Genomic DNA, 27925 nt, shown 5'->3' on the forward strand with positions numbered 1-27925 from the left:
CATTGAAAGCCGGCGTAACTCATATCATTCATCATTACTGTAGGCCTCAGCCAAAGTCGCCTACATATTGTCTACAGCGGCAGCGATATTGCATCGGCGACTGCAGGCACAGTCGTTCCTATGCCTGCCAACGTGATGTTTGGGCAAGCATGATCGAATTGCGACGGAGACACAAACTGAGGCTCTGGAGAGTTGTCCTGGCCCAGAAGGATCAACGAGGCAGCATCCGGGTCAAACTGGGGCCATCCAATGCTGCCAAGTCCCGATGTCGGGTTGTTGCTAAACGAAAACCAAGCATGCTGCATCAGCTTCGTCAGGCTCCTCTGATCCGCAGTCGTGGGCAGTCCGCTGACGTCTGCTGACGCCCCAAACACCATGTGCAGATCGACGCCGTGATAGGCGCCGCTGGTCGGATAGAGGCGAGTGTTGTCCCAGTCGGCCATGTAGCGATACGCCCAGGCCGGAACTCCGTGATCGCGGCGAGCACCGGCTTGGTGGGACACGGGGCAGGTGAAGGACTCGAGCAGAAAAGACGCGACCTGGTCGGCAGTCGGTATCACACCAGAGGGAAACGCCGGGATGCGATAGTAACCGTCTTCGTCGTTGTTGTTTCCCAACAGGAGCGGCACCTTTGCAAAGCTGCCTGAGCTGGTCAGCTTGAGATAGTCGGAGAAGACGAGGTCCTCATCCGGCATCGGGTAGAACGCTGGTATCGATCGCAGAACGCTGCTGCTCGGCGTGGGCTTGATGCCTGCTGCAGCCGCCTTGATGGCCTGCCAGTCGGCCTTGCGCATGCAAGCCATGGCATCGCCAGCAGAAGAGCAGTTGACAGCAGCCACAACAGTCTTCCAGTTCCTTTCAGAAACGCCAGCGGCATTCACTGGGAAGCTGAAAACATTGCCCGAGTGCGCAATGACGCCGTGGACGATCGGATCCTCCTGGTATGCATACGCCCAGTAGTCGACGGCAACTCCTCCGGCAGACTGGCCAGAGATGGTGATTTTGTTGGCATCACCGCCGAAGTGCTTGATGTTGTCGCGGACCCATTCGACAGCTGCTCGCTGATCGCGGAGACCGAGGTTTTGCGTCTCGCCAGGGGCTCCCGGAAAGCCAAAGACGTTGAGCCTATAGTTGACTGTGACGACGATGATGTCCTCTGCGTCGGCAAAGTATTTGCCAGAGTAGAAAGGGCTGTCTGTGTTTCCAATGGTGAACCCTGCTCTTTATTGTCAGACCTCACGACATTGACTCCTCGACGAATTGAAGGGGGGCTCTGTTGCTCACTGCCTCCGTAGAAAAAGACCAAGACGGGCTTCTCCGACGCCAATGACGTCTGCGTCGTCTTGGCCCAGATGTTGAGAGTGAGACAGTCTTCGCTCTGGGGGGTTCCCGCCGCAGAGGCGAAATAGTTGACAATCCGCTGCGCCTGGGGCGTAAACCCGGGGTAGTCGACGAGCTTCGACGGCGTCAAGGGACAATCGGCGCCGAACTTTGCAGCTATGTAGGGCTTCTGTGACTGGATCTTTTCAGGCGGCGCAAAACGAAGGTCGCCGACTGGCGGCTGCGCGAACGGAATGCCCAAGTATTCCAGCACGCAGGCCGAGTTGGACGCCGGATGACCCGTGATGGGGCCGTTTGTCGTGGAGATGGTGAGGAATCGGCTCGCCTCACAGCTCGGAGTCGATACGTCCACGGGAGAAGAAGCTGAAGAAAAGGCAGCGCCTAGAATGAGGGCTACATTACTGATCGTGGGGAGGAGAAGCATGGTGGGACGTGAAGGCGAGACTGCTGGAGATGTGGTGAGACGCCGGATTTCGACAGCATGGTGTTCGACTGCAACACGGCAGATATATTTATATATCCGTCTTTTTGGTGGTACTCAAACGAGCGTTGCCAATACTAACGTTGCCTTTTGTTTGGATTTGATCCTTGCGCAATTGCACGTCGCCTGCATATGCGAACCCCATATGGATTGCCACCAGCCGACGAAAACCTCAAGAGGCTCGCATCGCCCCCCGGTTCAGCAAGAACGCCGCCAATTGAACATCTACATTCACACATGCAAGCAACAGGGCTTGGGTTTTCTCAGGCAATCGCGGAATTCCATCTCAAGATGTGACCGAACAGAAACACTGCTATGGATTTCTGCGGGAAGACGCGGGAGTACTTCACCAACCAGGGACAAGTGTAAGAGCCTGTTTGCAAGGATGAGAATGAGTATTAGCCAAATTTTCTCTAAACATATTAGGGCAGATCCCCCTCCAAAGGTTGCTGTGTGACGTGATTCAACCAATGTAAAGTCAAGAGGGTGTTCACCTATGATTGCTACGAAAAAAGCTGATCTGGCTTATAGCTCAGAATGGAGATTCGGATGCGTGCCTTTCGATGTTCGCCTTGATACCATGTTCTGTCTGGCGGAGTATTAAAGAGCGAGAGAGCTGCTGGTCTTCTCTACTGAGGCGCTGTTTTACAGCTGTTCAACCTGCCCAGATAGGCTGTGTAGTCGCTGGCTGTTGTCTCATTCCCAGAAAGAGGTCCCGTCTTGAAACTGTTCCACAGCGTTGGAAACGATGCAATGGTCGTATGGCCCCTATCTAGCCCACCTCCAGGTATAGGCAAGGTAGTATATATCTTTTTCCTTTCTTTAGCCCTCTGTTCGTGGAATATGAAGACAAACAATGGTTCATTCAGACTCAGACCTGTCCGAGCTGGTATACTCGTCATCAGAGCATAACTGAGTCGTCGAGAAGCGATTCGTACTTGACCTGCGCTCCCGTCATATGGATGTGCAAAACTGAGGTCGCTCGTCAGTTGGCGGGGGGTTGATGAATTGAGGCCATGTAGTTCTAGTCTTATGCTGGTGCAAACAATACGCGTAGGGATTCGGCAAACCCTTGCTGTACTCGTTTCTTGTACGACGCATCACGATTTCCGAACTACACAGCAGCTGTGAGACAGCCTCTCGCCCGACTCCTCCCTCGCGTCCTTAACACCAAGAGGGACTGAACCAGTCGCAATCAGAATGTTTTGGTATGGAACGAAGTCACAAGGTGGTATATAACGTACGTAGGGTATATGTCGCAGTCTAAGCTGAGTAAAATCTTTCAAAACTGAAATTCCACGTCGACTTGATGGCGCCTCCTTTCGCCGACGACCCTCTCGCTCCGATATGCTGCAAAACACTTGGCACGACCGCCCACTTGCCCAATCCAAAATCATCTGCCGTCTTCTCGATAGTCGAGTCCGCAGGCAGATCAAATGGAGATTCCAATAATCTCTCTTTCAACAAGGGCAGATGCCGATTTGGTATCACCAAGCCCTGGCTGCAACAGCCGTATCGCGGCATCTCCAACACCCCGGTCGGCAATGGACTGACTGTCAACCGACCAGCCATGAATCCGAGTCCAATGAACAGTGGCACCCATATCATCAGTATGTTTGCCATCAAGAGCTTTGCGTGTTTAGATGCTCGTTCCTTGTGAGAGGGCGATGCCATCTGGTGGAGGTAGCGGAGTGCAAGCATGAGACCGAGCACGGCTACGTATATAAGAGCAATGTTCCGTGAGTATATACCCCATTCTTCAGAGTTCCATCCCATATACGTCTCCGTGTAGAAGAGTCGAATGTAAAGCCAATCTTGGCGTTTGGCAACCGCTCGCTCGTTCACCAGAGGCGTTGCTGCCTGGAGTCGCTCGAACCAGTCCCTCGCGGCTATAACATCGTCTTCAACGAGAATAAAGTAGTCCGCCTCCTGTCGACGGCACGTCTCAGAAAGAACAGCATAGTCGCGTCTCACTCGTTCGTCTCTGGCCGCTAATTCGAAGTGTCGTGGTATCGTCTGGTAACCATTCTCGGACACCAAATCCTCTGGCGTGTCTTCATGGACAATGACTGTGTCGGCAATGGCATGGAGCCAGTCCTGGCCAAAAGCCAAGTTCTCCGTCGCATCGTCATCGGACAAGAGAACGACAATGTGAATGAGTTCTCGCTGTTCGGGCGTTAAGGTATCAACGAGGGATGCCGCTGTTCTCGGGAAGAATTGCGCCCTCTCTCTCTGCAGAGTTGGGATGCCGATACAATAAGATGGGGCGGCACGTCGGACGCTTGCTGTTACCCCTTTTGTTATTCGGTCGTGGTGTGAGTCTCGTGAGGCGAGGAAGTCGTCGGCTTCCTGCTCTCTAACGGCAGAGTAGAATGGTTCGTAGGCGGCATCAGAGCGAAAGAAGTACGACGACGGGTCATAGTATGTCGTTACTTGACAGTACCGGATCGCAATCAGCCATATCAAGAAGAGGACGAAGTTGAGGACGCGGAGATCGGTAGCGTGCCGCAATAACGAAGAAGTCGGTTTACTCATGAGGACATTCTCTTGTCACAACCTCTCCAACATGAACGAGAACGGCAATGCAGTTTGTCTAAGAGGGAGGGAACTGTGTTCGGAATGACGCTCTTCAGGCGCGAGTAGCCTACTAATATGAAAGAGAACCCGCAGGGATCTTCATCTTGCTTCAGCCATTCGTACCAACTCCACGTTACGCCGGGACAGTCTCCTAGAAAGAACAGTCACTTGTGCTTTCGGACAGCCTCGATCCTCAAACAATGACCGACGAAGACAACGGGTAATAATAAGCGCTAGTTGGTGGGAAAACCGCTGTATCCATGTCCTAACAGTCTTGATGAGGCGCAGAGCCCCCCCGTATTGCAATGCCATGCCATGTATCATGCGCCTCCAGCTTTCGGGCATCTGACGTAGACGGGGTGTCGATCCAGTCCAGCCGTGGTGCCACCCGGAGCCTCGTTATTCGCTCGCCCCAAGATTACCTACATGAGGAGGACTCGTCACCTCTGGCTAGCTACATGTATGTACATTCAGACACGCTCTTAGCAGAACTTGTTATGAGAACAGCCCGCATTAGTGTGCGCATAAGGGTTGTGGGATCTGGGCAGTTGCTCATAGCCACCTGGGGAGAGAGGGGCGATACGAAGTACGAGATGGTGTCGTCTTGCACAGCCCTTTCATGCAAGTGGCTCCGGCTTCAAAAACAACGTGCTGACGGTTCTGGCGCCCGGAAGCGCAAAAGAAAGAGAATTAAAGTTGTGACGGTCACCCAAAGTTCACAATTCCTCTCAGGGGCGGGACTGTTACCAGTGGGCTCAGGAGACATGTCGATCTGGTACCTGTCCGCTGATGCTACTTCATTCGACTTCAGCAGGACATGTAATGTTTGTGAGGTCAAAGTCTGGATCGTCAAAGACTAGCTAACTAGCCTTTGACGAAACTTAACGTCTCCAGTAATACCGAGAAGCAAAACAGGGGCAACTCCTCGTTCTGCGTTCTGGGCCACAATAAACTCTCCACGCTGCATGATTCCGGCTAGTTTCTACGCCCTTTGCGGGCCTAATTCAGGGGAAGTGTGAAGTTTAAAGTGCGTGACTTTGCGTAATACCAGAGACGACGCGGTTTGAAAGCTCCAGCATCTCGGGATCTTCACAGTGGATACCGCAGTCATTAGTTGATGGTCCACGATCTGCATTGGCTTCGATACCCGGCTCTTCGACCTCTTGGCCTCTTGGCTCTTCAAGGTGAAGTTATTTCCGCGTGAAGAGATGGGAACAGCTCTCTTCAGTCTGTGAGTTGACAAGCTGAAGAACCTTCCTCGTGGCCAGTGGCTTGTTGATGGACAAATGCCAAAACAACCCATTGATCAATAACCCCCCCTCTCAGAAATTACCTAATTAATAGCTCGGGGAGTCTTGCAGGTTCGAGACATCCAGACCCCAAACACATGTTCTAGCATTTGATCCCACCGGCTATAACGGCTCCTGATGAACAGGGAATATTCAGCCCTGAGGATTCGAGCCACGCCAAGCCACTTGGCACCAGTGTTTCCGACAACGTAAGACGGATAAATAATCTCGATTCGGACAGATCAGAAACGTCCATGTTTTCGACCCAACTTGAACGCAGACAACAGAGCGCAGCAGTATAGCTAACGACTGCTTCTCTATCGCAGATGCACGAGGATGTGCCTGAAAGCTGAGTGAAAGATGCTGAGCAGTTACGAATTGGGTCCTGCACCGGTCGACTGGGCAACTGCCGGATCCGAGACACTTCCAAAGAGGAAATTCTCTCTCTGAGAATGTGTGCATTGCGAAGATTGATGCTATTCTGCAGGGGGCTTAGGGGAGCAAATACACTACACTACGGATGTGAGAGCACAATATTACAGTCAAAAGGGACAGAGCATCTCGGTAACTGAGAAGACGCGTCTACTAAAGACTGGGAAACGAGTAGTAATAGTAACGCGTCAGGAGCAGTTGAGAGTTCCTAAATCTCCCAACGGACATGCGGCACCGCCTTGGTTAGTATGGAGACAGGCCAATTAGCTCTGCATAAGCTCCTGGCTTCTCTCTGTAGTGTCGTTAGCATCACCTACTTTATTATTGGACTCGAGAGTCTGAGGACTGAGCATACATTTACCGAGGAGAGCAGCTAGTGAACTGGCAACTACCTAGGCTGATGTTCTGCGTATTTACTCAAGTAAGGTGCCTCAATCTCTGGAGTAATTCTTCCCAGAAAATGCCAAATTACATGGACGTGCAACGGGGAATTCAGGCATCACAGAATTCGGATCTGATCCTGACCAGCTTACGCGTACATACTCTTGCATTTCCAGGTTGATGAGCTGACATATGGGGCGGCTTTAGTCATGTTGTCGGTGATCTGTAGTATGCTTGAATCGTCGTGTTCGATAATCCAGCGGGACACTGTGTGTTGGCCATCCAAGGGGAAGACTGATCATAGGTACCTTAGGTATGGAATGGTCCATAGCCCAGCGGGTTCGATCATGATTCAGCAAGTTGGGGAGTGGGAATCTTGAGGCATAGGTGTATAATTGCTTCAGCAGGGTCAATGTGTAAAGATCGGTGATAATCAGCATCAAATTGCGCATTCTGATGTCCCATTGCAAAGTAGGTAGTCTAGTGCACACGGGGCTTCAAAGCGCATTGGACCTCAAAGTCTTCAGGATAACTGGCCATTGAATATGTGATGGCTGCAAGCCGTCGAACGTTGAGCTTTTGGTCCATCCATCAAACAAGATGTGGCTTCCTCGGTCACAGCTTCGGGTTCACGCGGAGAACACTCTAGAACACGAGCAGCATCATAGCCCGATGCGCCGATCAGCTTCCTGTTGTGCCAGTAGCTGCAGGAAAGATCTTTTGGTACGAGACTGGCTGAGACATGCTTAAACGGAACTTTCGAAGGGCTTAATGTATGCTGTCAACACCTGGTTGGCTGCTTTTTGCCCGCGTCGCCGTACCGTTACATCGGTGCCACCTTGAGCGGAGGCGAAGAGCTCAAGACCTCCTGCACAGTCCTCTGGGGAAGAAGGTCTGCAAATTCGGATTGATGATGAAGCAGAATTTTTCAAGAATAGATGATCAGCTCGAGGACAGACAACATTATAAAGAGATTATTCCTGTCGCTCTGATCGCTTTGGTACGATGGAGGATCGAGAAGATCCTTATAAAACGTCGAGTTCCTCACTCCTCCGGATCTCGTTCGGCAGTGGCGTCACATCACCAACCACTTCGCTGGTATGTACTGAACTACTAATACATACCGCTGCCCAAAAGTCCCATCTATCGAAAGAAACAGCGACTCTCGTTTCGGCAGGTCAATCAGACTTCAATGCCGTTTCCCATAAAGCCCAACCCCTCTCTCTTATCGCCACTCACGGAACAGCAACTCTCTTCGGCAGCTCCCTCCAACTGGGTAGACGCAGCATTTCGAGCCATAAATCAAGCGATTCCAGATCCAATATGGATCTGCGTGATGCCGGTTGCCCTTGACGTGATCCGATTAGCGGGCGGTTGGAGGGGACGTTTGATCGTCGACGGCTTTCGACCTTGAAACGGCTTCAGAATAAACAAAGTCCCCCGGTAGCCTGGCTTGTTTGCTGCTCTTCGGCTTCCTGATGTTGCACTGCTCTCGTCTAAACCGCTGGATCATTGGCGGGGGAGCGGCCTTCTTCCATCTGATAACCACTTAGATGCCTTCTTCTCGGCTACCACCTTCTAATCGTGGCAAAGATGCAAGTCCCATCGGCATTCAATACCAATAGCATTCATTGCAGTCCGCATTGATGAGACAGAACGATCGACTAGGTATATAATATGCGACATAAACCTCCTCCCTTACATAGGTACCTAGGACAGGAAAGCTGTCTCCCGCTGGCTGCAAAGTGCTATCAGACAACAGAACAGGTCCTCGCCAGCATCGTTAGCATCATCCATCATGAAGTGCCTCGCTCTGCTATCGGCCTTTCTTGCATCGGCATCAGCTGCCGCTGTTCAGCCTCACCGAGTCTCCTACAATGGATACAAGGTCTTCCGAGTGTCTGTCGAGGAGAGCAACATTGGCCGCATCAACGATGTCGTGGACAGGCTGAACCTCCAGACCTGGAAGCCAGCCAAGAAGGCAGGGTCCTTCGCAGACATCGTAGTCCACCCCGACCAGCTCGAGGCTTTCCAACAGGAGACGCAAGACTTGAAGCCCGTCGTCATGCACGAAGATCTTGGCCTCTCTATCGAAGCTGAGTCTTCTTCCCAGAACTTTGCTATCAATGCCGTCAACAGCACGTGGTTCAACTCCTACCACGCCTATGCAGACCATCTGCAGTGGCTCCGAGATCTTTCTGCTCAGTTCCCCAACACCTCCGAGATTGTCACCTCTGGCAACTCGCTAAACGGAAATCCCATTACCGGCATTCACTTTTGGGGCAGCTCCGGTAAGGGCAAGAAGCCTGCCGTCATCCTGCACGGAACGGTTCACGCCAGAGAATGGATCACGACGTTGGTTGTCGAGTATTTCGCCTACACGCTGCTCACGAGCACTGATGCTACGACCAAGGGCCTTCTGGACAAATATGACTTTTACTTCTTCCCCGTGGTCAACGTAGACGGTAAGCCACTGCTGGTCTTTGCCCTCGATATGAAAGTCTTCACCGCTGACTTGCTGCTCTAGGATTCCTGTATACCCAGAGCACCGATCGCTTGTGGCGAAAGAACCGTCAGACCAACTCTGGCAGCTCGTGCATCGGTCGCGACATCAACCGCAACTGGAACTATATGTGGAATGTCCCTGGAGGCGCCTCTACCAACCCCTGTGCCGAGGACTACAAAGGCGCTGCTGCGGGCGATTCCGTCGAGTTCAAGGCCCTCTCTGCCTTTATTCAGAAGATCAAGACGGCCCAAGGTGTCAAGCTCTACATTGACTACCACTCCTACTCTCAACTCTTCATGACTCGTAAGTGCTGTCCCAATGATGCATTCTATTGCCTGACGCTGCAGCTACTGTATATGCTCACACATGCTTGTAGCGTATGGATATTCTTGCACTGCCGTCGCGCCGAACAACAGTGAGCTGCAGTCACTCGCCAAGGGCGCCGTTGCTGCCATTCGTGCAGTCCACGGCACCTCTTTTGATTACGGCCCGATCTGCTCGACTATCTATCAAGCCACCGGCTCCAGCGTTGACTATGTGAGCGACGTGATCAAGGCGGATTACACCTTTACGTCTGAGCTCCGAGACACGGGTCGATATGGCTTTGTCCTCCCTGCAGACCAGATTCTGCCGAGCGGCGAGGAGGCATACGCAGGCTTCAAGTACTTGTTGCAGAACATGAAGTGAGCAACTGAGAGTGCCGGGTGAGCTGCTGCACAGCAAGAAGAGAATAAGAGACTTCTCGTTGTTTGACTTTCCTTGTTCATCGCAATTCATCTCTACAGATATCGTGCGGTTATCCACTTTGTGCATTCCAGTATCGTTATCCTTGCCGCCGAAAAGCTTCATAACTCATGGATGAGCCAATCTCGCCGTCTGTACCTAGACATACTGTAATACCCAGTCCACCAGTCCGCATACCTATGTAGCTGCTCTCTTCTCTTGCTCTCATCCAGCGTCTCACTGAAACTGGAGATGCTGATCATTCGTCCCCTCAACTTGTGGAACCATTGATGGCCAGCATTGAGATACCTCGGAAGCTTAGGCTCACTGCTGGGAGTTCAAGTCCCCCTCCTCCGTAGCCGAACCTCGGTCCCCGCATTCTTCGATGCCCCAAGCCAGATGACGAAACATAAGAGTAGGTGGTTGAAGCATAATACAGACTATAGTCTTATTTGATCTGTTCTTATTGTAAGCTTAATTCCCGCCTTCTTTTCAGTCGTCTGTAAATTGCAATTGCTCTTAATCATTCAACATTGTCTGCCGTTGGCGCGTTACCATGGCTGGCCGGCTCTCGATTGCGATAGCACTGCTTGCCGTGCTATTCGGCTATGTGTACAACGCCTACGTGCAACGCTTCATCCAAGTGTCTGGCATGTTTCGAGAGCCTGGGAGCACTGAACTGGCTCCCGGAGATTTTGTGGTAATCAATGGCACGATAGGCTGTGAGGACTTGCATTTCCATGAGCCAAGCGGCCTCATCTTCACTGCTTGCGAAGATGATGTCGCCAGTCGTCGAAAATGGTTTCCTCCAATTGAACATTTTGCCAATCCGTCGACGGAAAGGATGAGAGGAAAGCTTGAAGTTATTGATCCCAAGGTAAGAGTGCTGGTGCCTAGACACAAAACAAAGTGCCGGGCGTGCTCTATATCGATCGTGCGATGAGTTGACGCTCTGAGGTAGACGTTCAGAGCAAAGGTCCTAGAGCTCGAAGGCTTCAGCGGCCCCTTTGTAACCCATGGCATCGACGTGATTGATGATCCGGAGAAGCCCCAAGGCGAGGCGGTTTACATATTTGCCGTCAACCACAAGCCCAATCCGGAGCACTATGGTGAGAATGGCAACGCAAAGGCGCCCAAGTCGCATTCGGTGGTAGAGCTCTTCCACCATGTTCTCGGCTCCGACAAGGCACGATATGTCCGCACAATATGGCACCCCCTCATTGTCACGCCGAACGACATCTTTGCCGAGTCCCCAACGTCCTTTTTCGTGACGAATGACCACTATTACACGGATGGGCTGCTACGGAACATCGAGACCGCGCTGCCCTTGGCCAGGTGGACCAACGTACTCCACGTCAGGCTCGAGAACCTGGGGTCGGCTGGGGATGAAGGTGGTGACAGCGCAGGCGTCCATGCGTCGATTGCGCTGGAGAAGCTGCATAACCTGAACGGGATGGGCCATGCAAGAGGTAGCGACGAGGTACTGGTAACGTCGTGCGGCAGCGGGCTAGTACACGTGGGCGAAATCAGGGGGGAGGCCGATGATACTGGCAACAAGGTCATCCGGGTGAAGGAGTCGATTGAGTTTGCGTCGCCCGTCGACAATCCGAGTTACTTTAGGGATCCATATGCGAACAGTACGTTTGATGCCAGCGGCATTGTTTCCTCTGGACCGACGAGAGGGATCGATTTCTTTGAGAGTAAGGGCAAGGAGGTCGTTCTGGATCCCAACATGGTTTGGAAGGCCACTCCCAGGTCCGGCAAAAGAGAAACAGATGGACAAGGTGAGCGGGATGGCTCTAGTATAACCGGCGGTGGAAAGGACTGGGAGGTCAGTTTAATCTTTCAGGACGATGGGCGGAGACTCCGAACTTCTAGTGCTTCCGTTTTGGTGGCCATTGATCCTAGCGAAGAGGGAGGCAGACGCCGGGCGTGGCTGTTTGTGACGGGCTATCAGGCTTCAAGCGTCATTGCTGTCAAGGTTGATCTGTAATAAAGCGAGTTATCGGGATGGCTTTGTCTTTCATTGCCATTTCGTCTCTCTCTCGATCCCTTCGCTCTCGCGACGCCAACGGTGATGAAAGACAAGCGTCAGACGCCAGTCTCCTCTTCCAGTCTCCTTCTGTAGAGTACGTCACACCAGATCGTGTTGGACAGATGCTGCAATATACAGACATTCATGGAGTATCCTGTCGTGACACCTAAACCCTGGATGCCATGAGATTGAGCTGCATGCGATGCTTATTCTTTCATCGGGGTTTGTATGCATTCGGACTGCCAGATACAGCACCAGCATCTACAATAAGCGAAAAGCATGATCGATAAGACGGAGGCAGCGGCTCCACGAGTGGAAACTTGTTGCTGTTGATGTTATAAGCTGCTACTTAATATAGCAGCGTTGCATTGTCTTCTAATGAGATCTATGCATGGACGAGCAAGACGAGGTGGCAAGGATAGATATCTTCGTCGGCTGGATCCATGATTCCGCCCCCGAGTGGCCTGTCGAGCGTTGCTCTATCAAGAAGGAGCAATGATAGTACCATCTTTAGACGTGTATATTAAAGTCCGCCAGCGATACGAAGTAGATACGAGATGCTATCGTCAATGTGTCGCCCAGAACCAATGCCAGATAGCCCAACACAGCAAACGGTCATGACAGACGGCGGTATCCCCGAATCGCCGAGCAGCAACCATACGGTGACACCCTCCACTAAGAAGAAGTCTATCGATCTGCGGCATTTGGAGACCCCCCTCATGCGTGGCAGTTACATGTAGTCTACCTTATTTGAAAGGGCAGAAATATGAGTGGATGGCTAAACTGCCGCCGCGTCGTGAAACCCCCCCTCGTCAGGAAAGACTTTGCGCCTGGTCTTTTGCCGGGCCAAAACAAGCTTCACAATGGTCATTAAGCGTAGCATCATGGCAAGGATGGTAAAGCATCAGTCGAGGCCTGCCGCCGACATTGAACCGGCAGTTTGACGCTGGCCCAACGACTGCTGACCATCATCAAGCTACCTATCTAGGCTAATGTGACTTGGAGTGATGAGATTGGCAGCTCGTTCACTTGCCCTTGGGATGTTCATATGGACCATCAGTTCGGCTGGGAGAAAGTAAAACTGTCTGCAAATGTGACAGTGCCTCCTCCTCCAGGAATTTCTCCATCTCTCTCACTTCTCCCGATCGTTCCTGGGCAATGGCTTCCCCCAGCGACGCCCGCAGCCAACCGCCACGGCTTTCGGCTCAATAGGAACTTTTCCATATCCTCTCAGCGGACCCAAACAGACAAAACAAAAGGGCATCTTTGTTGGGTCGACTGATTATAAATGGCGTGCTTCTGAGGGCAGCAAAGCTCGAGGCATTTAGTGGCCTCTTCTTGTGGGTTCGCCCACGGAAACATGAACCTTTTCAAACCCCCCCTAACTCCCCTACCACCCCTACCCTCTCACGTAAAGACCCGAACCAAGTCCCGGCAGACCAATCAAAAGAGGAAACTGGAGCGAAAACAGGAGTTCTCGAGATACAAGATACTTTGGTGACGGGCGGTGGCTTGCGAAAAAATTTTATCTGATCATCTTATCAATCCATCTAATCTCTAAGCGGGCATCGTCACTCCACCATCCCTGGCTTTATTTGCAGTTCTACCCACTTAGTTGCCTTAGGTCGTGGCAGTAGACAGGCCAACTCGGCGCTCTCACGTTTTTCGTACCGTTCGTGGGTCGTGGGAGACCCAGAGATTGATGCTTCGGCGAGAGAGAGAGAGAGAGAGAGACAGGACTCATCTGTGGCCTCCCTTTGACTCCTTGGACTTTTGCGTTCGAACCTCAGCACGGTTCACAGTTACATTGCATTTCCGCCCTCTCTTCTTTTAATTTGTCTTTATCGGTCCTTGGTTAATATCGACGGACTCACGTATAATTCAGCTTGGGGAGGTGTGTCGATTGACTTCCTCGTACACTACACACGAGAGACGCACCTTATGCCTGCTTAGGCTCATCAGCATTACATGAAGCATCCCTCCCCCCCTTCTCCACACCCCGACTGGGAACCGCAGGCTCCGCAGACCCGTTTCACGCATGATTGGGAAGCTGTCAAGGGCATTTCATATCTGACAATCCCACAAATGTTTCCATTTTGGCTGTTGAGAGATCTGAAGCTAGAACAAAACCCCTACACTTTCCAGCCCAGCCCTAGAACAATGTTGTCCCGAATGCCGACTCCGAGGTCTCTGCCGGCTTGGCTTTGTGACGTTGAGTCGTGATAACACGGTTAGCACGCCCGAGATGTGGACTTTTTCTCTTTCCCACGAGAAAAGGTAGTCTTCCGCAGCAGGCCGACTGGCTGGGCCGTCTGATATATGATTCTTTGTGGGGAGATGGACTGCAGAAACAGGAACCATGGCCACGCTATTGCCATCCTCGGATGACGGCCGATGGACTCTCCTACCATGAGCCAACGGTGTGGATACACTTTGCTTTGCTGAATCTTGGTAATGAAGGCCTGGAACTCGCCGGGCGTACTCTATATATCATCAACTCGCCGAGTCCTCGCTCTGCTGTTCCGGCTTGTCAGGCTCCTCCCAAAGCACCGTAGGCTGCTCCCAACGAGGCTCCAAGATAACAAGATGTTGTCACGGCTCTCCTACCTCGTGTGCCTCCTCTTCGTTGCTTGTGCCCATGCGGCCAAGCCCCTGGGCCTCGAAGTCTGCGGAGCTTCTTGCTACTACACCCTCGCCAAGATAAAGTTCGCCTCCGACAATGTAACTGAGCAGACGCTCTGCACTCATCCTCTGCGGATTACCTCGACCTACTTGTGTCTGTGGGAGCACTGCGAGGAAAAGGACCTCGCGCCGGGCATCAACTGGTGGGCTGGCGCGTGCAAGAAGTCCTCTAAGCTGGTCAACCTCAAGGAATATGAGAGCACAGTCGCCAATGTGACGCAGGAGTACATTGACAGCCTCCCTACCGTTGAGCAGACACAAAAGACAGTGGTGGACGTTGTCTCGATGCCCTCGGAGGCCAACTGGAACATTGCCCATCGGACTGTCAACACTTACTACACCAATATTGTATACCACCAGAAGCTCCGGTAAGTGGCCTGACAGAACGCCACCCTCTTCCTCGTAATGCTTCCCCTTTCTAACGAGACAACCTTGGATAGATGGATTCCGTACGGCTACTGGGGACTGGTGCTGGGTCTGGCCACAATCAGCCACCTTTATGCACTTCTCCCGGTGAAGCGTTCCAGTCAGCCCGTACGAAAGACCGATGCGGGAGCCAAAGTAAAAGGCTGGTTCCACCGCAACCTCATGATGGCCCCTACTTTCTCATATCACCATCATCAGCCCCTGGGATGGTTCACTATCCCTCTCCGTCTGCAATCTCTGGTCATCGCTGGCTACGTTATCACCACGATCTTTATGCTGGCATTCCACTACCCTGTCTTTGAACATAACATTTAGTAAGCGGCGACTAACCCTTTGGCTGTTTGGAGATGATGTTCTAACCTCAATGCCAGCTACAAGACAATCACGGGACAGGTCTGCCGAATCCTCGCCGACAGACTCGGCATCTTCATGACCGCTGAGCTCCCGTTCATTTTCCTCTTCAGCGGAAGAGCCAACATTCTCATCTACGCCACTGGATGGAGCTACAGGACATTCAGCCTCTTTCACCGCTGGCTTGCCCTGACTCTGGTCGTGGAGGGCATCATACACGGCGTAGTGTTTTCGGCCTACTACGTCAATGGTAAGCGCTCCCTTGCCGGCAGCACCAACCAGACATGTATGCTAACATCAGGAAAAGAACAAGGATGGGAAGGCTACCACGAAGAGCTAAAGGACGACTTGGTATTTCGCTACGGCATTACTGTAAGCCATACCCTGATGAATATATTACAAAGTACAAAAGACTTACGCAGAAACAGATGCTCGTCGCACTAGGCCTCTCGTCCCTGTTTGCTTTTGCCCCTCTGCGCAACAGAGTCTATGAGTTCTTCAAGGCAACTCACGTTGCGTTCGCAGCCGTCTTCCTTGCTTGCCTGTACTAGTAAGTAGACAAAAGTCTGATCTGTCAGGCATCTTTGTCCGTCTACTAACATATCTCAGCCACGTCAAAGACCAGTTCAAGGGTGTCTACCTCGTCTGGGTATGGGCTTGCGTCGGCCTCTGGGCCGGCGACCACTTCCTCCGCATTCTGCGAGTCCTGGCCATGAATTACAAGACGCTTCTCGGCAAGGGTTCTCTCGCATTGGCCAGCTACAGCGAAGAGACGGGCATAATTCGTCTTCAGGTCAAGCCCTCAATCAACTGCAGCCGCCAGACGCCCGGAACCTACTACTTCGTGTACCTCCCCGGCATGCACTTCTGGGAGTCTCACCCCTTTACACTGGCCGGACGATCGAAGCAACTCGACGACAGTCCCGCTTACGGCAGCAGCAGCGACCAGCCTAGCGAGAAGAAGACCGGTGCTCAGTCTCCTCGAGTGACGGAGCTGGCGTCCGAGTCGGGCGACAGCTACATGACCTTCATGATCCGTCCTCGCGATGGAATGACCCGAAGGCTGCGAGACAAGCTGGTCAGCAAGAGCGAATCCGGCCCTCTTCGTGTGCGTGTCCTGCTCGAAGGCCCATATGGCACGCCTGCTCGCCTCGACCACTTTGACGATGTCCTGTTCATTGCTGGCGGTAGCGGAATCACCACCGTGCTTCCCTATCTCCGCATGTTTTTTGAAGACCAGAAGCAATCCCAGACTCCTCCCCCAAACGTCCGCCTGGTTTGGGTTGTTCGACACGAGGGCTTCGTCCGAGACGTCCTTGCCAACGACCTCCGCGCCATTGAAGGAGCATCGAAGCTGAACATGGAGTTCTACATCACTTCGGAAGGCTCATCCAGCTCTACGCCCAAGACGGAAGAAGCTGGAAACAGCGTTCCCGACCAGCGATTCAAGAAGATGCGGCCTGACATTCACACTACGGTGGACGACTTTGTGACTCAGTCGCAGGGCAAGACGGCCGTTTTTGTCTGCGGTCCGGCGGAGATTGCCGACACGACGAGGCAAGCTGTCATTAGGCAGACGAAGAAGGTTCACATTGATGTTGAGCTGTTTGAGGAAATGTTTGTCTGGTAAAATGTATGTTATGTAGGGGGATCTCAAGCGGAATCTGGCGTCCGGTTTCTTTTGCGAGGCGTAAAAGTATTTTTGGAGGATATACTCTCTCTGTAATTGGAATTGTTACATGCATTTGCAATGCTGCTGAAAAATACAATTTTCTCAGAAGAAGCTGGGAGTCCTTTATCGGGTCGGTATGTCCTCTCTTTCATCGAGTTGAAATGCAATGTTGGCTTCATCGGAGCTGCAGTCACAATCTCCGATCCTAAAGCGGTATTGCGTATGAGTTAATAGTATTTGTTGAAGTGACAACTTCCATTGTTTTCCACTGCAAGCATCTTAACTAAACATCATTCCCAAGATGCCACCGTCAAAGCGCGGCACATACGATCTCTTCGCTGGAGCAGTGGTATGAGCCTCACTGCTACTATTGTAAGGACTCAAACTCGGCGGCAGATCCTCCACCTGTGTACCCCAAGAGCTCTCCTTATCCCCAAGAGTCAGCACGAGCTCCTTTCCTTCCGTGAAGAAGCTGTGATCGATCCAGTTCTTAGTATAAGGCTTTCCATCCAAAGTAGCCTCTTGGATATACACATTCTTGTAAGTAGGATCAAAGTTGACATTGCGAATCGTTGCAGTCTTGCCCGTAACGGGACTTTTGATGCTGACGCTCTCGAAGAAGGGCGGGATGATTAGATAGACGTCTTGGCCGGGGTTGGGAAACAAGCCCATCATGGAAAAGGCAACGAAGCTGCCCATGGCGCCGCTGTCATCGTTGCCCGGCAAGCCAGCTGGTGTAGGGGCGAAGTACTTGGGGATGTAGAAGTGGCTGCGCTCGGCGGACAAGGCTGGTCGCCCGGCATAATGGTACTGGAACACAGTGAGGAAGCTCGGTTCGTTGCCGATACTAGAGTATGGTCAGTTGCACGTCAAAGAGCAGCACTGATGAAGACTCACTATGTAATCTGTTGATCGTGCATGTACGAGAGGCGGTCAACGAATGAATCAGGACCGCCATAGAGGTCGAGCAGGCTAGCCTGGTCGTGCGGAACAAAGCTATGAAGAGACTGAGTCAGTACGATGACCAAGTATGAGAGATAAATGGCAATATTGCTGAACTTACAAGCCATACTCCCAGGTGCTGCTCTCAAAGGTCTCAGCCCCAGAGTTCTGAAGCGAGCAGATGCTCTTGGAATCCAGATTGCTGCACATCAACGGATCCTGCGTAAACCACGTCTCATTTAAAAACTTGGCCTGGAAGAACCCCTTGAAACCAGTATCAGTTCCGTTCGAGAAGAAAGACGTCTGGTCAGCCTTGAACAGATTCCGCCAGTTGCCGCTGGACTCGATGTATTTCTCCTGGTCTTCCTTCTTGCCCAGTCCTCCCGCAATCTGGGAAATGGCAAAGTCATTGTAGCTGTACTCGAGAGTCCGACTGATACTGCGGGTCATGGTTCCAAAGCCCTTGTAGTCAAAGTCTTGGACGGGCACATAGCCCAGTCTCTTCCACGAGTCTATGCCTCCTCTGCCGCTGGTGGACCACGCATAGGGCTCGACTTGAGCGTCTTTGACGACAGCCTCGTAGCCCTTTTCCCAGTCGATGCCGTCTTTGAGGCCCTTGAGGTAGGCATCTGCCAACACATTGTCTGCGTTTGAGCCTCCCTGCGTGTATCCCGGACAGAGGCTCATGCGGCAGTCGGGCAGCCAGCCGGTATGTTTATAAATCGAGATCAGGGACCGAATCTGCTCCGTAAGAGTTGTCGGATCCAGAATTGTCAAGAACGGCATCTGTGATCGAAACAAGTCCCAGATACAGTAGAACGAGTCATAGTACGGCTCGCCATCGTCCCAGAGAGGATTCTCGCCTGTGTAGTTCTGCGGATTGACCATGGTGCGGTAGATGCCCGAGTAAAACGACTTAATGTAGTCGTCGCCGACGCCTTCGCCCGCCTCGATAGTGATTGGAGAAAGCTTCTCTCGCCAGACATCGGCGGCTTCGCTGGCGTACTTGTCGACATCCCACTCTGTAATCTCCTTCTCTGCATTGGAACATGCCTGGGCACTGCTGATGAAGCTGATGCCTGTCCGAGCATAGATGGGCTCTTGGGCGCTGGCAAAGCGGATAAACGCACCACCTGGCAACGGGTAGCCATTGATAGAGCGTGAAATGGTCAAGTCCTTGACGTCGGCACTTGCACGCGAGTTGACAAAGATGCCATTGTCATAGATGTCTGCACCAGCAAAGTCGGTGCAAAAGTACAGCTTATACGTGCCGGTACCGAAACTGGGAACAAACACAGCATTGCCGGTAAAGCGGCCTGTATCTCCGTCGACACTCACGGTGCCATTATCTTGCCGCGAGTTTGACAGATCCGTCAGATCCTGCAGGATAAGCGGCTTGTCATCAGGGCCCGCGTCGGGAAACGTAAACTTGAACAGCGCCGCATGCTGCGAGGTTGTCATCTCGACCTTTGCCCCGCTGTTGAGCGTGATGCCAAAGTAGCCCGGCTTCGCAACGACGCTCTCGTTGGAGAAGGCGCCGAACTTGACGCGGTCATTCTTTGGGAACGAACACCCGTCCACTTCGCCGCCGGGGCACGAGGTGTACGGGAACAGCGGAAAGTTGCCCAGAGACGGCGAGCCTCCAGTGCCGGAGTCGTGCATGACGCTGAAGCCGGTGACGGACGAGCCGTCCAGCGTGAAGCCGCCCTGGTTGCTGCCGCTGTTGGTATCGGCTACGGCCTTGGCCATGCCATACGGGAGAGTGGCTCCGGGGAAGACATTGCCGCCGTTGCTGCTGCCGATGAGCAGGTCGACGTATGTCAAGGGGTCAAAGGAAGCGGCTTGGACTGTTGTGGTGGCAGCCAGCCCGTAGACTAGACTTGCTGCCTTGACGGCTCCGTTGAGCTTTGCCATACTACTCTCACAGCCTCTTGTTCTTTGAAAAGAAGCAGACTACTCAGCACCACGAAGGGTGCTATCACGGCTCCATATGTATCCCACTGTCTCTCATCGACGCCCACAAGCCCCCCCCCCCCCCCCAGATCACTCTGCATTTCTCTCATTTCCCTGCGTTACATCGTCTGCGTCTGATCACAAGAGCTCATCAGCCGTTGGGTCAACAATCCGATAGAGGCTACATTCCGGACGTCACGTTCCGCACCAGCATTCAATGCCTTGAGACACGTCGCCATTGGTTGTGATGAGCATGTCTCGGACTAGGAGGGGGAAGTGCATTGCCGAATTTGCACAATGCCGGTTCATTCTGCGTACCCCTGAAGAGGTGGCTGCAACCCTCCTCTAGGGCGTCTGCTACAGGTTTTTCCTCCTCTACCTCTAAGAACAAATAAATGAAGGTGGTTCCGTGATTGGCGGTATGCACCAGAGATCTCGTAGATCTAGATCTATGGGTATCATGAGACGTTTGTCAACCTCATACGAAGCCTCACACACTGTTATATGAGAACCTCCCGTCTTCAGGATACAGAAACCGTTGACTTCTAGTGGCATAACCTGAAGAACGGCTATTAGCGTCCATGCAGAGTGACAGTAACGTACGGGAACATATCGTATGTGGTGAGAGGATTCTATGGACATGGTGGAGTTCTTGTCCTCCAAAAACTCTCCGCTTCTTCCTTTGGCGATAACGAACTGCCTGATTCATCTCAAGCGCCGTGAAACGATCGGAACGCGGAGTATCGCATGAGGAAGCGGGGGAAGTTCTATAACCAGGCTTCTGTGTGAGTCGAGTCACATGCTGTGCAAAGGTAACATTTCTTATCATGACCGGGAATAGTCTCAATAGTATTTGGAGAGAGTTGGAGATGTCAGGGTAACACCCGACTCTATCTCCTTGCTCCTCAATCCGTGCTAAGGACTGAAAAGAGTAATGTCATGAAGATCTTCTTAGTGATTGGCAACGTCGTATTCTCAACCCCGCCTCACATACTGACATCCATGCAGGCACCTTTGTGGTGTTCATACCAGACGTCATCAGAGGGATGGTTGACGTTCCGCCTGTATACACTGTTTTCTCAGACGGTTTACAGATTCGGACTCGTTCGAAGCCTCACGTTGTGTTGGAGTCGGATAGCAATAAGCAACTTGTATTGCATTGATTCATTGTCCTCGACTGGTCCCACGATGGAGGCCTCGTCAGCTACATTAAGATCCAAGATCATACTTGGTCCCCTGAAGAGCCCTGGCCGGCCCATTGCCGAGATTAACCTCAGCCAGATCCGTAAAGCCATACGGCTTTCCGGTCCGCCATAAGTAAGTCCGGAAGCCAAAGATGGCCAAGGCGACCACTGGCAGCGTCACATAGGACGCGAAGAAGCTCGATACCGAGAATTTGTGGATGAAGGCCTGAAATCCATTGAAGAACAGGATAATGGTAAAGGCAAAGATGCAGATCCACGCCATGTATGGCTGGAACCATCCCCGGAGATCGAGATTCTTTCTGTCAATGCCCTGAATCTGAAGGGCGCGATGAAACCTGACGAAGCAGACGCAGATGGAGATCCATGCGATCAAGCTACTAAGGGCTACAGATGCAACTGTCAGACAGTTTCTCCTTTCGGAATGAAGGATACACAAAGAGTAACTTACCCGACAGGTTGGAGAGCCAGATGAAGGCTTGGGCTGACCCGTTGGAGACTGAGAGAAAAGCCAGCAGTCCAAAGCAGAAAGAGACGACAACGCCATAAAAGGGCGTGCCAAAGCGGCTCGTCTTGAGGAAGCACCTGGGCATAGATCCTAAGCAAAGAACGTTAGAATTTTGTCAATACTTAATGGTATTGTAGCATTGTGTAGGAATGGCAACGGCCTTCTTACTTTGACGAGACAGAGCCAACAAGGTCCTGGCTACAGCAAAGATGTTCTCATTACAAGATGAGAGCGCAGACGTCATGACCACGGCGTTTATCACGCTCGGAAGGGCCTTGACACCAGTCTGCTGGCAGATGACCACAAATGGCGATGAAGCAGCAGTTGCGCCACCTTTGGAGACGGCAGCAATGAGGTCTTTGGAGCTTTGGCTGACGTTGAGCGAGATCATCAAGACAGTAAGGAGGTACAGACCGACTATACAACGAACAGGTCAATATCACGGCCCTGACCAATGCAGGAGTTTCATCAACTTACCAATGCGATAAAAGACTGTTCGAACAGCCCGCCTCATCGTCTTTCGAGGGTTGTGCGCCTCTCCGGCCAGCACACTAATACCCTCAATACCACCAAACGCAAAGGCAGCTTGGGTGAGGACCTTCCAGAATCCGAGGAACCGCGCGAGCGAGACTGGCGACAGGCTGGCGAATGTGTCGTTGAAAGGCTCTTCCCTCCAATAGCGGCCACCCGTGTACACGCCATTGATGCCCCCGACATCAGCTATCAAGCCGAACAGGATGAGGGCAACAAGCATCAGGACCTTGACGCAGGCAAACACAAACTCGACCTCGCCAAAGTACTTGACGCCGAGGAGATTGATGCCGATGCTGAGGACCAGAAAGGCCGCAATGTATGCTGAGACGTGACTTGAGGCATCATCCCAGTAGCTGATCATGACGGCCGCGGCGGTTATTTCTGAGGGGATGGCCAGGCCGGTCTGGAGGATGTAGTTGATGCCCATGGCGAAACCTGCTTCGGGGGCGATGTACTTGTTGCCCATTTCGATGAAGCCGCCAATGTTGGGTGCAAAGACAGTCCTTTCACATCGTATCATCAGTATCAAGCCAGGTAAGGGGCAGTTTCAAACTTACATCTCGCCCAGGCAGTACATCATCATGCCCACCAGACATCCAACGATTGCATAGCCGAGGAAGAAACCCACAGGACCGCCATTCACCAAGGCAGCACCAGATCCAAGAAAGAGACCCGTGCCAATAGTACCAGCAACAGCAATCATGGACACTTGGCGAGGTTTCTAGGGCATGGGACTTTGAATCAGCCGTATCCTCTGTTGCCTCACTGGGCACCCATCGACTTACAAGGTCACGCTTCGTGCCAAACTCTCCCTTGTGAGTGTTTTCGGCCTCATTCTGGACATTCGGGTCTGCATAATCCTCAAGCACGCCGCTCGCTACTCCGGCACGGAACGAAGACACGGACTGCAGACCTCCATCGTCCTTTTCGTTGAACTCTTGCTGGCCCATGGTGACGGCCTTTATGGGAGATTAGATATGCCCAGGGTCCGTCTCGGTTTCTCCGCAGTTTCGAATCGTCAACCAATACTCAGTTCGGTATGCCGTCTCTTACTGACGCAAAGACAGACAAAAGGGCGTCTTTCGAGGGAAGAAGGTCAGAATGGCACACCACCTCGGTGTGATAGCCAAGGAGCCAAGCAACCGTAATTGGTTCCAAGGAAAACTGCTATCGCAGGGTTGCACTCGGAAGCAGGCAACTCGGCATGATTCCTATTCCTTTTATCATGTCTTGCGTACGCGGTCAATCAATCTCTACAGAGAATCGACCCTCGCAAACCTACGGTGGGGGGTCGAATTGTGTCGGGAGAGCCCAGCAGGCGGGACTTGGCCGATGGCCGAGCCGCGGATAACATGGCAATAACTGACGAGCTGAGATGTCGGATTTCTCCCCAAGTTTCTGGGCTTATCGCCCAAGCTGCGGGGAAGAGCAAGACTGATGAACAATGGCGAGAAACTCTTCGGTCTGGTTTCGTGGGGGGCCTCTTTAGCCTAGTGTAACGTTCAGGAGCGCCTGAAGGCGACTAGCGCCTTTAGATTGTATGCTTAGGAACATGAATACAGAGCCCTAGAATGTAGGCAAATGTATTTAGCTAGCTATAATAGTATTTTTCCTTTTTCTTCCTCTTTTTAATATAAGGCTATTTAAATAATCCTATTTTTAGCCCTAAATTATTACAGTTATAAGCCTAGGTGGTATAGGAGTACCTTATTAGTAACTTCTTATGCGCCCTTTATACTGTTTTATTATATTTATACGCTTATTTTCCTTAAATCTTATAATAGAATTAACTAAAGATTTCTTAGCTATGCTATTAGTATTAGTTAAGCTTATAGTATAACTAGATTAGTTAGATTAGATTAAAATACTTAAGTCTTTTACTTAAGTATATAGGATTTAAGAGAAGATTAATCTTAAGCTTTTATTAGCTGCTAGTAATAACTTTATAATTAATAAAGTTCCTTTATAAGAAGATATAAAGTAAAAGCTAGTAGCTGCTTTAAGTAAAGATAATCTGCTTTTAAAGCTTTAGAAGATAACAGCTATATATTATGCCTAGCTCCTTAAATTCTAATTTAAATAATTAAATGCTTTTAATTTAAAAAAGAAGAATAATACTATGCGCTTTTAAATTATTAAGACTGTTAGTAGAGGAATTTATTAAGCCTTTAAGGATACTCTTAAAAAGAATAATAAAGGAGAGATTAATAAATATAAAGTTATTATAACCTATAAGCTTTTAAAAGATCTTAAAAAGATAATCACTCTTAGTAACTTAAGCATTTTTAAGGCTATATAAAAGAGCTACTAAGCAGTGCTAAATAAGGCCTATGCCTTAAGAATAGACCCTTAAGCTTAGTTTAATTATTAGTTTAAGGCAGTAGTAAGGGCATCTTAACTGCAGATTTTAAAGATTTAAAGTAATATAGCTATTATTAATTTCTTAAGTATAGTATTAGTTAGGTTTACCTTAACCTAGGTAATATAAGCCTTAAATAAGCTTATAATCTTAAAAATAACTAAAATATCTTCTATCTCTTCCTTATACTAATATAAAGCTATATTTTATATAATTATAAAATATTAACTAGTAAGGAAAAGGAATAAGATATATCTTATATTAGCTAGAAGATTAAATGCTTTTAAAGGTGCAGTTAAGGGCAGATTAAGTAGTAAAAGGCAAGGTTTATCTTTTAAGAAATATCCTTATAAGGATAAGAGAGAGGAAGGTTATATATAGCTACTTAAGTAATACTAGAAGCTAAAATATGCCTTAACTAGGAAGAAGAATCCTAAAATATATAGTATACCTTTTAAGGCCTATATTAAGATTATTTATAATTACTACTAATTAGACATCTAGAAGGAGTTATACTTAAAGAATCTTTTCTAAGTGCAGGATTATAGCAGTAATAGCCTTAAGCTAACTAAATCTATACTTAATAAACTAATTATAGCGCTTATTAACCTTATTAGCTTTCTTAATTTAGAAAGCAGACTAGGGATATATACTATATTTAAAAATAGCATCTATCTGCTTTTATAAAGCACCCTGCTAAATTCTTATAGCGCTCTTTATTTAGTTAATAATATTAACTTACTTAAAAAAGGAATATTTATTTTTAATATAAGCAGAGACTTTATAAAAGCAGGCACTATATAATTCTTTATATTTAGTAAGGGTATAAGGGTTATTAAGGGAGCACTAAAAGGAGAGGATAGAAATTTAAAAATAGATCTTATACTTAAAGATATTATTATTATTAAAGGCTTTTATATTAATATAGTCTTAAAAGCTTGCTTATGTTAATTAGGAGCTTAGTACTTAGGTTATAATTACTTACTATGCTTTAGAGAGCCTGCTAATTAAATAGTATTAGCTAAGCTTATATATAAGCATAATTTACTATTCCTTTAATATAACCCTATTTCCCCTTCTTATATAAGCATACAGCTTACTAAAGCTATATATAATAAAGCATTAAATTAAGGCATTTATAATATAATAAGAAGAAGAAGACTATTAAGAGATCTACCTTTTTTAAGATCTGACTTTAAATATTTATAGTATTTATAATTAGGCTATTTAGGACTAGCTGCCTTTAAGGTAATAGTATATTATATAAGGAATATATAAATTAATAGAATTAAGTAGCTAGACTATAAATTTTATACTTTAGCTAAAGCTAAGTAAGTGATTTTAAGAAGATTATTAAAGAGACGCTTACTAAGACCCTTTTAATAACTTTATTAAGATCTTTAAAATTATAATCTAGGTTTTAATAAAAGCAATTAGCTCCTTTTAATTAAAGATAAATATAGCAGATAGATATATATACAGCTGCTGCTTAATAAGGAGTAACTTATAATTTTTTATACTTTTTTTAACTTTATTAGCTATATAAAAAGATAATATAAACTTAATGTTATTATCTTATAGCAGGATAATAAAAAAGCTATAATTATAATCTAAGGCAAGTCTTTATTTTAAAAGGAAGTAAAGTATTATAGCCTTATTCTTAAATTAGCACCTCCTTACACTTATAAGCTAAATAAGGGTAAAAAGTATACTAATAAAAAGATAATAGTTAAATCTATTAAGATAATCTCTGCAGCTAATTTACTAATAAACCTTTAGCCTAAGAGTATAGCAGCAGCTGTATATTTATATAATATAAGCCTATCTTAAGCTAATAAGATGCTTAGTTTAATAGATTGCCTTAAACATTAGTTTAGGGATTTTGCTTTTTTAAAAATTTATTATTATAAAGCAGACTTAAGGCTAGACTAAAGCAGGATCTATATATATAGCTGCTATGCCTATATATTAAATAAAGAATATAAGGTAAATAAGAATAAGAAATTATTTAAAATAAGCCCTAGAGGTCTAATTAGATATCTTATTAGCTATTCTGCTTTTAATATATATTACATTTAGATTCCTTAACTTAGCAGGGTCTTAAAGATTAAAAATGTTATATTTAATAAGACTATATTCTTTAAACTGCAGGAGCTGCTAGCTCTTAAGCTCTTTAATAAGCAGCTAAATAAGCTGTTTAATAATATCCTAGAAAAGGAAGATATTAATATCTTAATACTGCTGTTAAGCCTTTATCTTTATAACTTAGAGGAACCTGCTAAGCAGCTTATAATATATATAAGCTAGGGGGTAGAGAAGGAAGTATAGGAAATCCCTTAAATTATAATAAAAGGACCTGCTGCTATAAATAAGAAAGCCTTTATACTTATAAGGCTAAATATACTTTATAACACTTTAAAGAGAGAGCTAGATTATGCCTTAATGCTAAAGCAGGAGTATGCTTTTAAGCGCTTAGCTAGTATATAGGATATAAGTAGCTAAGTAAAGGATTAACTATAAATGCTAATAAAAAGTTAGCCCCTTAAAGGAGTTATAGCTAAAGAACCTTAAATACTAGAATTTAATAAAGATAAGCAGATCTAGTAGTAATTATAAGCTTTAAAAGAAGCTAAGGAAGCTGCTAAATTTATAAAGGGATTTATAATAGCAGAGAGTAGTATTAATAATAGTAAAGATAAAGTTTTACTTTAGGAAGAAGTTTAACCTTTTACTCTGCTATATAAAAGCATATAGCTTTATAAAGAATAACTCTTAAAGGCAGTTAATAACTATTCCCTTAATTAAAAAAGAAGGACTAGATATAATAAAGTTAGGGATAGGATTTATATTATTATTATAGGCTTCTTTAAATTACTATTAGATAGGATATAGCTTAATAAGATTAGCCTGTCTAATATAAATATAAAGATTACTAAAACTGTTTTTATAATACTTAGTAAAGCAGCTAAGTAAAAGAGTGCTTATAAAATAAGAGCGGCATTAAGCAGGCTATGCATTTACTTTAATAACTTAGCTAAGCTACTAAATAGCTAGAGAGAGATATAAAAGCATTTATTAAAGGAGAAGTTTAAGGAAGCTATAAGAGTTAAGATTTAAGCATTATAATTTAAGGGAATATAAAAAGAGATCCTAATTAATAAAGTAAAAATAATACTATTATTAATAAGATAGGTATTTATTTATAAGTTTAACTAAGATAGCTATTTTAATTACTATAAGGTAAGACTTATAGTAAGGGGGGATTTATAAAACTAATTTATAATTAAGAGTATATATGCTACTATACTTATAGTATATTTATTTTATATACTAATTACTTTAGCTGTAAGATTTAAGCTTAAAATTAAGCAGTATAATATTAAAAATGCGTTTATTAATGCATCCTAGGATAAAGATAGCCTCCTTATTATAATATAAATACTAGAGGGATTTTATAAAGCTAACACCTATCTAAAGCTTAAAAAAGCTTTATATAGTTTTAAGGATTTACTAAAGTTATAGTTTAATAAG

General features: G+C 48.1%; 7 protein-coding genes across 7 annotated transcripts; 3 read left to right on the plus strand and 4 right to left on the minus strand.

Moving 5' to 3' along the window:
* Positions 1–71: 71 nt before the first annotated feature.
* TRIREDRAFT_60752 (uncharacterized protein) lies at positions 72–1765 on the minus strand (the record flags this gene model as incomplete). Its single annotated transcript, XM_006965055.1, has 2 exons — positions 72–1216; positions 1285–1765. The coding sequence occupies 2 exons, from the start codon at positions 1763–1765 to the stop codon at positions 72–74; spliced, it is 1626 nt and encodes a 541-aa protein (XP_006965117.1).
* Positions 1766–3085: 1320 nt separating this feature from the next.
* Positions 3086–4491, minus strand: TRIREDRAFT_77557 (glycosyltransferase; the record flags this gene model as incomplete). The annotated part of the gene is made up of 1 exon (XM_006965056.1): positions 3086–4491. Exon 1 carries the CDS (start codon positions 4355–4357, stop codon positions 3086–3088), a length of 1272 nt encoding a protein of 423 aa, XP_006965118.1. The 5' UTR covers positions 4358–4491.
* A 3769-nt stretch (positions 4492–8260) lies between these two features.
* Positions 8261–9694, plus strand: TRIREDRAFT_22210 (uncharacterized protein; the record flags this gene model as incomplete). The annotated part of the gene is made up of 3 exons (XM_006964778.1): positions 8261–8966; positions 9029–9310; positions 9384–9694. Exons 1-3 carry the CDS (start codon positions 8300–8302, stop codon positions 9692–9694), a joined length of 1260 nt encoding a protein of 419 aa, XP_006964840.1. The 5' UTR covers positions 8261–8299.
* Positions 9695–10286: 592 nt separating this feature from the next.
* TRIREDRAFT_61055 (uncharacterized protein) lies at positions 10287–11723 on the plus strand (the record flags this gene model as incomplete). Its single annotated transcript, XM_006964902.1, has 2 exons — positions 10287–10607; positions 10692–11723. The coding sequence occupies 2 exons, from the start codon at positions 10287–10289 to the stop codon at positions 11721–11723; spliced, it is 1353 nt and encodes a 450-aa protein (XP_006964964.1).
* A 2628-nt stretch (positions 11724–14351) lies between these two features.
* On the plus strand, positions 14352–16854 carry TRIREDRAFT_106936 (uncharacterized protein; the record flags this gene model as incomplete). Its single annotated transcript, XM_006964903.1, has 6 exons — positions 14352–14815; positions 14888–15187; positions 15245–15474; positions 15532–15596; positions 15653–15774; positions 15834–16854. The coding sequence occupies 6 exons, from the start codon at positions 14352–14354 to the stop codon at positions 16852–16854; spliced, it is 2202 nt and encodes a 733-aa protein (XP_006964965.1).
* A 321-nt stretch (positions 16855–17175) lies between these two features.
* Positions 17176–19752, minus strand: TRIREDRAFT_60635 (glycoside hydrolase family 92; the record flags this gene model as incomplete). Its single annotated transcript, XM_006965057.1, has 3 exons — positions 17176–17743; positions 17794–17892; positions 17960–19752. The coding sequence occupies 3 exons, from the start codon at positions 19750–19752 to the stop codon at positions 17176–17178; spliced, it is 2460 nt and encodes an 819-aa protein (XP_006965119.1).
* Positions 19753–21000: 1248 nt separating this feature from the next.
* TRIREDRAFT_61114 (amino acid transporter) lies at positions 21001–22756 on the minus strand (the record flags this gene model as incomplete). The annotated part of the gene is made up of 5 exons (XM_006965058.1): positions 21001–21380; positions 21445–21591; positions 21670–21918; positions 21979–22538; positions 22593–22756. Coding segments are annotated over 5 exons (1500 nt in total), but the record flags the coding sequence as incomplete, so codon positions are not given.
* Positions 22757–27925: the final 5169 nt, after the last annotated feature.

The sequence above is a fragment of the Trichoderma reesei genome (genome assembly GCF_000167675.1).
Source record: "Trichoderma reesei QM6a unplaced genomic scaffold TRIREscaffold_8, whole genome shotgun sequence".
In the NCBI taxonomy this organism is placed as follows: Eukaryota; Fungi; Ascomycota; class Sordariomycetes; order Hypocreales; family Hypocreaceae; genus Trichoderma; species Trichoderma reesei.